We start from the raw sequence: 10,475 nt of genomic DNA on the forward strand, positions 1-10,475 counted from the left end.
CCTTCTCAGAGGTGCAAGGAAAGCACACCCAGGCCCAGCCAGGCCCAGCGGTGGCAGCCAGGGGCCCGCTCGAGGCTCCACGCACGGCAGTCTCGGCCTCACTCACTCACCCTCCCCCATGGAACACCCCTGAGATGGCAAATGGGGGCCAGTCTTCCCGAGGCCCTGGAGCCGTGTGGGGAGGGGAGCTGGGTTTTCCGATCACAGATTTCTGTAACTGCTTTGTTACTTTTCACAAAGCACGACTGGCACATTTCACAATGAAGACCAGCGGATGCCGGACACTCATGAAAGAAAAAAAGATCAAGTTTCGGTCATGGCTCTAAGGCAGACGTTACATGTTTTCACAGGGACAGACACGGAGACACCGACGCACTGCGCGTCACAGGGAGCTGTGCGGCCCTCACAGCACCGCGGCCTGGACGACGATCTCCGGCTCCTCGATGTCCCTTTTGCTCTGTACCATCCGCAGCTCCAGGTGCATGGGGCTGGGCCTCACTCCTTCCCCGGCCTGGGCTGCAGGGCGGGCAGAGGAGCACTGAGCTCCCATCTCAGAGGGGCTCCCGCCGCTGCCCGCTGCCCCCACTCCCAAAGGCGAGGCCAGCAGGAGACACTGGTCATACCTTCGAAAGCAGCACGTGCTGGCTCTTCTGTCCCACCCGCTTTCAGAGCCAGGAGCCCACGCAGCCCATGCAGCCCACGGAGCCCACGCAGCCCGGCTGCCGTACCTTTTGCACACTTGATGGTCCTCTGAAGAACATGGTGCATGGCAGACACAGTCTTCTCACAGGCCACCTGCAGGGAGGAGACACTTGCTGTGCCCCTGCCCCACTCACAACAACCGACGTGCCCACTGCTGCCGGGAGGGGACTTCCAGTGAATGCAAGGACTGGCCTGCTCTCCCAGCCTGGGGCGCCGGCTCCACCAGTGCCCGCACTGAGCCCTGGACAGGCTGCGACTGCCCACCAGAGAGCCTGGAGAGCTGAGCGGATGTCTGGTACCAGCCACTTGCTCTGGACCAGAGATGGCTCACAGAAGGGACAGCCTCGTGACCTGCATAGAACTTGGCAGGCAGCACGTGCTTGGTAAGAGTTTCCAGAATTAACTCCTTATAACGAGTCTACAAGGGGAGGCGCTCCTGCCTAAAGCTCAGTCAAAGGTGCCGGGGAGCACGGGGGCCTCGCTCCCGGACTCTACAACCCTGGGCTGGCCAAACCCAGAATGTGACCTTAGGTGGCCGTGCAGCGAGGCCTCCTTGGGGCACCAGCTGGCATGTTTCCGCTGCTCTGCACCACCAATTAAACACAGCAGGCCTGCTCAATGGCCCCGTTTAATTGCCCCTCAGGTGCCAGAAGAGACGGAATGAGGGGACTGTGCATTCGCATTCCAGCTTGGGCTGTGCAGAGGGCTGGCCCATGGGAGGTGAAGGGCCTCAGTCCACCTCTTCCGTTTTACACACCGGGACACTCAGCTGAAACTGATTTGTTGGGGAGGAGGTGCGCCCCGGGAGACATGTGGCCCCTTGAGGAGCCTGGCAAAGACAGCACTGGGAGAGCCACCTCCAGGTCCTGACCCTTGAATCCTTCCTTCCCTGGAGCACCCAATGGTGACGGAGGCGTCCTGACTTCCTCCCGCCGCTCCCACGGCACCCCTGCCCTGCCCCACATTCCAAAGGGATGGCAAGCCCCTTCCTCCCCCAAAACCCACTGCAGATGCAGCAGGGAGCACCCAGGGGAGTTTAAGGGGCTGAGCCCAGGGGCTGGGGACCACCTCAAAACACGGCCGGGCTCTGAACAGTGTTGTAAGAAGACACCCTCCAGAGGTGCTCGGTCTCAGATGACAAAACCACCTGGCGAGGCCCCAATGCAACTTTGCTGCCCGTAGCACAGGAGGTCACGGATCTAAGTGACACGGTTGTAACAAAACTCCTCTGTCCCACTGAGCTGTGCACTTAACCACGGGACACACAAGAAAGTCTCACAAGACCTCACATCCCGACCTGCCGTGTCGGTCTACCAACAGACCCACTCCGCCCAGCAGTGTCTGAGCAAAGCCACCCCACCCCTGCAAATCTAAAATGCAGACAGACATCCCAACGATGCCCGGGAAAATGGCTCTCTGCCCCTGCCTGGACCCTGTCCTCAGCCTCCCGCCTACTGTCCCTGAAGGGTGGCTCCAGCCTTTCAGTCCCCCAGGTTGCTGCCGTGGTCGCACTGTGGGAAACACGCTGCAGGGGGCCACGCTTCCACAGCAGCTCCCAGGTCACCAAGGACACGACAGTCCCATGCACCCCACAGCCCTGCACCAACGCGAGACGGGCGGCCTCTCAATCCAGGTGGGGCCCCATGGGTCTGTTCTGAAGTGTCTGTCACCCGAACCCCCCCAAGACTCTGAGCATCCCTAGGTCCCAAATAAGGGATGGGGAGGTGATGTGAGGGTGACAGGTGCAACTCCGGAGCCCACAGCCTGGCCACTGCCCTCCCCCACAACTGGGGCCAGCACTCAGCACCAGGCCCTGTTGGCTCAGCGGGGTCCCCCCACCAGAACTCTCATACCCTGCTCCCCATGAGGTGCCATGGGAGTGGCCTAGGAGGGGAGCGAGGAGCGTGGCTGACCTTGAGGTTGCTGGGGTGCTTGTGTGTCCACGCCAGGAGCATGGCAGCAAACAGGTCCCCAGTGCCCACAAAGACGGCGTCCACCTTGCGAATGTCCATCCGGATGCGCTCCATCACGGTGGAGCCGTCAGGACTCCCTGGGGAGAAGACGGGCAAGGCCACTGAGGCCTGTGGCTCCTCTGCCACGGCCAGCCTCCCTGTCCCTGGTCCTCCCGGGCACAGCAGCAGCAAGGGTCACAGGGGCAACAGCGAGGGTCACAGGGGCAGAGCACAGGGTGGCCTCACTCAGGACACGGGGGCATGCATGGGGGCCCCATCACCGCTGCAAGGGAAAGTGAGACTACACCCTCAGAGGGCCACACACACAGGCTGGCCAGTCTCGGGGGTCGCTGTGCAGCTCCCGAGAGTAACAACAGCGTGAAGAAGTAGGAGATGTCTGGATGCATCCAAGTGTTTAATGTGTGTCCACTTGTATGCGTCCGTGTGTATGCATGTGTGTGCATCCACGTGTATGCATGTGTGTGTGCATCTGCATGTGTGCATGTGTGTGTGTGCATGTCCACGTGTATGTGTGCCTGTCCACATGTGTGCCCGTGTATGCATGTGTGTGCAAGCATGACTGTATGTGCCCATGTGTGCATGTCCGCATGTATGTGTGTGCATGTCTGCATGTGCACACATGTATGTCTGCATGTGTATGCATGTGTGTGCATGTATGGCTGTGCCTCCATGTTTGTGTGCTCATGTGCATGTATGCCTGTGTATGTGCCTGTGTGTTCACATGTATGTGTGCTTGTGTGCCTGTGTGCATGTATGCCTGTGTGCTTGTCCGTGTGCCCATCTGCATGTGTGCATGTGCCCATGTGTATGTGCATTTGTGCCCACATGTATGCATATTTGTCCCGTACGTGCACATCTGCGTGTCTGTTGCATGTATGTGTGCACGTGTGCCCACGTGTGTGCTCACAGGGCTCCCATGTCCACATGCAGACACAGTGGTATGGAGGCTGTACACGGGACTGTTCTCTCGGGGCCGTGGGTGTGGACTTGGGGCCACTAGCTTAGCTCACGGCTCCAGCTTTCTGCATTTCACACGGCTCAGAGGAAATCAACCAGTTGGTGTCTCTGCACTTAAACACTCCGCACAGCCAGGCAGAGGTGTCCTCCCAGTGAGCTCAGGGACACGGTCCAGCTGTGAGGGAGGTCTGTGATGCTGGGCCTGTGGAAGTCGGCTCCAGCTGGGCCATTCATCATGACCTGTGCAGTGTTGGGAATTCCACCCGACCCCTGAGAGTCTAAAAAATGGGGGCATCATCCCGGTGCTGGATAAAGCATACTTTTCATGCTATTGAACCTAAAACATTCTTGCTGTCCCAAAGGGCATCTTCCTCTGGAAAAACCTGAGGAGCCCGCGGCGCGTGACTGGGGCACTTACTCCTTCTCTGGCTCCCCAGCACAATCAGGTAGTCGCTGCCCCGAGGGGAGGGCAGGTCGGAGCTCGTGATGACCACCGTGTCGGGGCCCATGGAGTGCAGCATGTCCATCACCTGCCAGTGGCATGGGGAGCGTCAGCCACGGCCGCCACACTCCACTCCCCGCAGCCCATTCCCAGTGGTGGCACTCCCGGGAGGGGAGAGAGCCACCTGGTCAGCCACCATCCCCCCAAACTGTCAGCCCAAAGAGTGTGGCTCCCCCAGGTGACCCGAGAGGGCCTCCCCCTGGGGTCTGGGCAGGTACATGAACACATGCGTCCCTGTCCTGCAGCAGGGAGGAGCTGGCCTCTCTATACCTCGGCTTTTCTGTAACTCCTGTAGAAACTCCTGTCTCCACTGCACAGTTGCCTCAGAGCAGGCAGCATGAATGTGTGCACGCGCACACACACACACACGCACACAGCATTGCCACACAGCATTGCCACACAGCACATGTCCATAGCAGAACCTGGACGCTGCCCCAGGGCCTGCTGACTCTGGCCCCAGGGCCCAGTGCCAGCTCAGTGAAAGGCCTCAAAGTGGGAGGAGTGGCCCCTGCAGTGGCCCATTCCGAGGACCAGGCTCCTGGGCTGTGAAAACTCAGGGCAAGGCCGGGCTGCTTCGGAACGTGGCCCAAAGCACGTGGACACCCACCGCGGTCTGCCAGTGTCTGCCCTAAAATCCATGTGGAAACATCACACACACATGGCAGTATTCTGAAGGGCTCCTCAGTGGCTTAGTCATGAGGGCACCCCTTCTCCATGCCCGATGAGAGAGCTGGAGGGAGCGGCACGGGCTGTCCACACACAAGGACGTAGCAACAAGGCGCAGTCTGGGCCGCAGAGCAGCCCTCCCCAGACCCTGAGCCTCCCGGCACCTTGACCTTAGACTTCCCAGCCTCCAGAACTGTGGGGAGACAAAGTTCTGGGTTTTTTTTTTTCTCTTTTTTTGGGAGATGGAGTCTCACTCTGTCACCCAGGCTGCAGTGCAGTGGCACAATATTGGCTCACTGCAACCTCCACCTACCAGGTTCAAGCGATTCTCCTGCCTCAGCCTCCCAAGTAGCTGGGACTACAGGTGTATGCCACCACGCCCAACTAATTTTTGTAGTTTTAGTAGAGACGGGGTTACACCACGTTGGCCAAGATGGTCTTGATCTCTTGACCTTGTGATCTGCCTGCCTCGGCCTCCCAAAGTGCTGGGATTACAGGTGTGAGCCACTGTGCCTGGCCATTTTTTTGTTTGTTTGTTTTTTGAGACAGAGTCTCACTCACTCGGTTGCCCATGCTGGAGTGCAGTGGGGCGATTTTGGTTCACTGCAACTTCCGCTTCTCGGCTTCAAGCGATTCTCCTGCCTCAGCCTCTCCATACCTGGGATGATAGGCACCCACCACATCGCCTGGCTAACTTTTGTATTTTTGGTAGAGATGGGGTTTCACCTTGTTGGCTAGGCTGGTCTCAAACTCTTGACATAGTGATCCACCCACCTTGGCCTCCCAAAGTGCTAGGATTAGAGGCATGAGCCCCCGCACCCAGCCGAAAGTTCTGTTTTTTAAATAAATCATCCAGTCTCAGGCATTTTGTCATAGCAGCCGGAAGAACTAAGGTGACTCTACCCAGGCTCAATGCCTACGTGACACCTGCGGTCCCCAAGTCTCGGAGAAATGACTGAAGAAACTGCACCTCGGGCTGCTGCATCTGCTCCTGTGTCGCGTGTCCGGCTCGCCCTTCCCAACAGCCTGCCCTGCAAGTTCCAAACCTGCCCAGGAGCCCCCAGCAGCTCAAGCCGCCACCTTGTAGTATCTCTTTAAACATGTGTGCACCCATGCACGCTCATGCACACGCACACAAATCCTGAATCCTGCGGGTCTCTGAAGGCCCCTGACTAACTGGTGGACGTTTGAGTCACCACTGGGGAGAAACGACCCCACAGTGCCACTCAGGTAGCCCGTCTCCTGTCCCCACCGTGAGTGGCACATCTGCCCCGCACAGGCCCCCGAGGGTCTCCTTACCGCCAAGGCTTCCTCCTGGCTGTGGATCTTCCGGCCACTCAGTAACCTGGAACACAGGCGGGGGCAGGTGAGCGGGGACAGGTGAACCTCTCCTCTCCTTTGTGTGCTGACATTCCCAAAACCTCAGCGGCTCTGGAAACTGCCATCCCCACAGGGAACTCTGTCCACTGGCCACCACGGGCCAGGGCCTCTGCAACATGTGGGGTTTGGTTCCAAAGGGGCCCCTCACACAAGAGGAGGCAGGCAAGGCCCAGTCGTGGCTGCTGTTTATAGGTAACCATGGCGATGAACAGTGGCCACGGCCCCCACTTAAGCCCACGCCACAGCATAGTGTCCCAACATGGGTGACTGGTGTCCACACAAAGTCAAAAGAGCCGCTAACGATTAACGCATGCGCAGGCTACCCAATGGCTCGGGGCCCCCCGGTTTGGACAGGCCCACGTCACGGATCCCAGGACTCCAAGAGTCCAGCCACCCCCATCCCTGTGTGAATGGGGGGGCTCAGGACCTGGCTCAGGGCACTGTGACAGGCACTGGCCCCCTCCTCGGGTGGCTCCATGCTTCACGGCACTGGGGCGCTGGCGGCTCCCCCTTGGCATCTGATTCTTTAGCTGGGGCGCAGGGCATGCACCCAAAGAAAGACCTTTTCAAACTCAGTATCAGGCAGGCAGGCCCAACGCACTTCACTTCCCCTCACAGGGTGGCAGGTGACCTGGCCTCCTCCACAGCTGCCCCCACCCCCGCTGTGGTGGCCCCCGCAAGCCCGCAGCTCCGGGACGCCCCTCCTTTTCTACTCCTAGGGGCTCTGTGGCTCTTCCTGGGGAAGGACTGGTAGCATTTCGCCATTTAAAATGACTTACTCTGCCAGGCACAGTGGCTCACGCCTGTAATCCCAGCCCTTTGGAAGGCCAAGGCAGGTGGATCACTTGAGGTCAGGAGTTCAAGACCAGCCTGGCCAAACATGGTGAAATGCCATCTCTACTAAAAATACAGGAATTGGCTGTGGCAGTGCATGCCTGTAATCCCAGCTACTTGGGAGGCTGAGGCAGGAGAATCGCTTGAACCCAGGAGAAGGTTGCAATGAGCTGAGATCGCGCCACTGCACTCCAGCCTGGGCAACAAGAGTGAGACTCCATTTCAAAAAATAAAGTAAAACGTAACCTAACATAATGATAATATGATATGATATAAATAAAATGACTTACTCGGCCTCAAACTGGTTGGGCGTGATAATATCTGCAACTGGTACCACCTTTTCTTTGTAAACAGGAAGGAGGTCCTCTGGGACGTACTGGGAACAAAGGTGACAGCAGGGGAGTCACTGAGAGGGATGCCCACCAGGGAGTGCTCCCCGAAAAGACCCGGGAAGTCCAGGCCTGACTGTGGAGACAAGTGGTTCCCATCACAGGGCACACGTGGCAGAGGCACACGAGAGTGGGAACCCTAAGTGCCCCAAGGGGCCGAGGGAAGAGGACGAGGTGAAGGAGAGTGGGAGGGAGGAGGGAGAGGAGAAAAGGGAACCCGGCGGGTGGGTGCTGGGAGCCCGACCTGGGCGCTCCTCCTGGCTGTGTCGACACACTCTTCCTCTATTTGTTTTTGTCTAAGTTGCCCGACAAACAATTCAACACATGGTTTTCTCTAATGATTAAATTCAAGCTGAAGCCAGTGCGCAGCCCTGGGAGAATTCTGCGGGCTTTACGGAATATTCCGCCAGCCCTTGCTGGCCGATTGGCCTGAGTCTCCAATCCCTTCACTTCACTTTGCTCCCGGACACCTCCCTTGGAGATCAGGGCCCTGCAGGGGGCACCTCTGCACGTGGTGCTCAGAGCACTCGAGGTGGCCACGTACTGGATGCTGCGACCAGACTGTGACATGGCTTAGGAGGCACTAGGACGGGTGGGCGGTGCCTGGAGTCCCCGATCCCAGAAAATGGGATCAGAAAATGGAAGGAGAGCTCTTTAGAGCCCCGTTTTGGGTAGGAGGCCCAACACACCCCTCTGACCTCACGGAAATGGAAGATATGGATGACTGCTCGTCTGAGACAGGGACTCCTGTTTAGGCCACTGTCGTTCAGGAAAACAAATGTGACAACATCAAGGGGCCAGATCCCTCAGCCACACTGCCCTGGACAGCAGCCCCAACTCTTTGTGATCCAAACACGAGCATATGCCGAGGGTCAGCAGAGCCCACGCCAGGGAGCACCGTGAAGGGAAAGCAGAGGGCTGTGAGCTGGGGTGGGCATGGGGTACGGAACCTTCCAGAGAACAAGCACAGGAGAAAGTGGATGAAGACAGACACTGAGCAGACCAGCATACCCACTCATGGGGCACCCAGTGACAGGTATCCTGACTTCAACCACTGACCCAGCAGGGCAGGGAGGGCACAGGCCAGGCGTGTCCTGTGGCCGTGGAGAAGCCTGCTGTGCCCAGTGAAATGTGCAGCAAGCAAACAGACACTCGAGGCACAACGACAAGAAGGCGGACGCTGAAACGGCCCCCGTGCGGAACGGCTGAGCTGAAAACCCACAGGTGGGGTGACCCGGGGCTCCTCCCGCCTCTAAATTCTAGGCGTCTGGGCTGGCCTCCGTGGATTTGTTCTCCACCCACCTGATCCCATGTCAAGGTCTGCAGGCTGCGGCTGCTGCTGTTATGACACAGCTCATAGGCTGAGCGGTTTCTAGATTTGTTTTTGTTTTTTGAGACAGGGTCTCCCTCTGTGGAGTGAGTGTACTGGTGCGATCTCAGCTCACTGCAGCCTCCTCCTCCTGGGCTCAAGCAATCCTCCCACCTCAGCACCCCAAGTAGCTGGGACTACAGGTGGGTGCCACCACACCCAGCTAATTGTTTTGTACTTTGATTAGAGATGGCGAGGTTTTGCCACATTGCCCAGGCTGATCTTGAATGCCTGGGCTCCCGAAGTGCTGGGATTGCAGGCGTGAGCCACAGCACTCAGCACGTTTTCTACATTTTTAAGTGGTTGGGGAAAAGAAAGTCAAAAAAAGAATGACATTTTGTGACACACAATTATAGAAAATTCAAATTTCAGTGTCCACAAATGAAATTTTATTAGAAAATAGTCATTCATGGCTGGGTGTGGTGGCTCACACCTATAATCCCAGCACTTTCAGAGGCTGAGGCGGGTGGATCGCTTGAGACCAGGAGTTCGAGACTAGGCTGGCCAACATGATGAAACCTACCTAGTAGAAATACCAAAATTAGCTGGGTGTGGTGGCGCACGCCTGTAATTCCAGCTACTCGGGAGGCTAAGGCATGAGAATTGCCTGAACCTGGGAGGCGGAGGTTGCAGTGAGCCGAGATTGTGCCATTGCACTCCAGCCTGGGCGACTGAGTGAGACTTTGTCTCAATAAGAAAAGAAAATAGAAAATTGTCATCTGTTTGTGCACCTCTTGCTGGTGGTGGCTTCTGTGCTCTAATAGGAACAGCCATGGCAGGGCCGTGCACTGGCAAAGCCTTAGATATTTATCTGCTGTCTGGTGCTTTCCAAAAAACATGTTGGGGTCCTCTTCCTTCTTCCTAACAAGGTTTGTCTCTTTTCCCTTGGACAGAGGAGTCTCACCAAGTTAGACACTTAGAACGTGGGCCTGTCTTCCGGCTGGACAGGAAGAGCTCCACTCACCACGCTTTTAAATCACATGCATGAAATTACTCACCATGGAGCCTTCGCCGTCCCACTTGTCACCCAGGACCGGATCACACACTGCAGAGACACAGGCATCTTATCAGCAAGGGCTACAGCTGACGAGTAAGAAACCTTCAACATTTCTTTCTCCCCCGCCCCTTTTTAAATTCTAGACAGGATCTTCCTCTGTTGCCCAGGCTGGAGTGCAGTGGTGCAATCGTGGCTCACCGTGGACTCAATCTTCCAGGCTCAGGCGATCCTCCTGCCTCACCCTCCCAAGTGGCTGGGACCGCAGGCATGTGCCATCACACCCAGCTAACTTTCAAATGATTTGTACAGATGCGTTCTCACTGTTGCCTGGGCTGGTTTTGAACTCTAGGCTTAAGCGATCCTCCCACCTCAGCCTCCCAAAGTGCTCGGATCTTGGGCGTGAGCAACCGCATTTGGCATTTTTCTTTTCTAAGCTGCCAAGTTGAAGCAAATATTCTTCTATTTTTATGTTTAACTTCTTCATGCAGTAAAAAAACATCTACCTTAATCTTTGCTAGTTTAACCATTATTAGTCAACTCAGGGTCAGTGAGAATGTTCCCGCTGTTGTATGACCACGACTGCCATCCACCTCCAAAACACGTTCATCTTCCCAAACCAACTCTGTCCCTGTTAAACACTCACTCCGCATTCTCCCTGCCTAAGCCTTGGAAACATCTAGTCTGCTTTCTTTTTTTTTTTTTTTTT

The 10,475-nt window shown here is 56.9% G+C and overlaps 1 protein-coding gene across 2 annotated transcripts in view; it reads right to left on the minus strand.

The window, feature by feature from the left end:
* Positions 1 to 208: 208 nt before the first annotated feature.
* The window catches only part of PDXK (pyridoxal kinase), a 34,876-nt gene continuing 24,609 nt past the window's right edge, over positions 209 to 10,475 (minus strand). For both annotated transcript variants that reach the window (XM_017538547.2, XM_017538548.2), the window contains exons 5-11: positions 9,771 to 9,817; positions 7,305 to 7,390; positions 6,100 to 6,145; positions 4,051 to 4,162; positions 2,616 to 2,752; positions 729 to 795; positions 209 to 516 (exon numbers count right to left, since the gene is read on the minus strand). In XM_017538547.2, the coding sequence (XP_017394036.1) occupies positions 404 to 516; positions 729 to 795; positions 2,616 to 2,752; positions 4,051 to 4,162; positions 6,100 to 6,145; positions 7,305 to 7,390; positions 9,771 to 9,817 (608 nt within the window). In that variant the 3' untranslated portion in view covers positions 209 to 403. The remainder of the gene's footprint in view (positions 517 to 728; positions 796 to 2,615; positions 2,753 to 4,050; positions 4,163 to 6,099; positions 6,146 to 7,304; positions 7,391 to 9,770; positions 9,818 to 10,475) is intronic.

The sequence above is a fragment of the Cebus imitator genome, unplaced genomic scaffold (assembly GCF_001604975.1).
Source record: "Cebus imitator isolate Cc_AM_T3 unplaced genomic scaffold, Cebus_imitator-1.0 Scaffold112, whole genome shotgun sequence".
NCBI lineage: Eukaryota > Metazoa > Chordata > Mammalia > Primates > Cebidae > Cebus > Cebus imitator.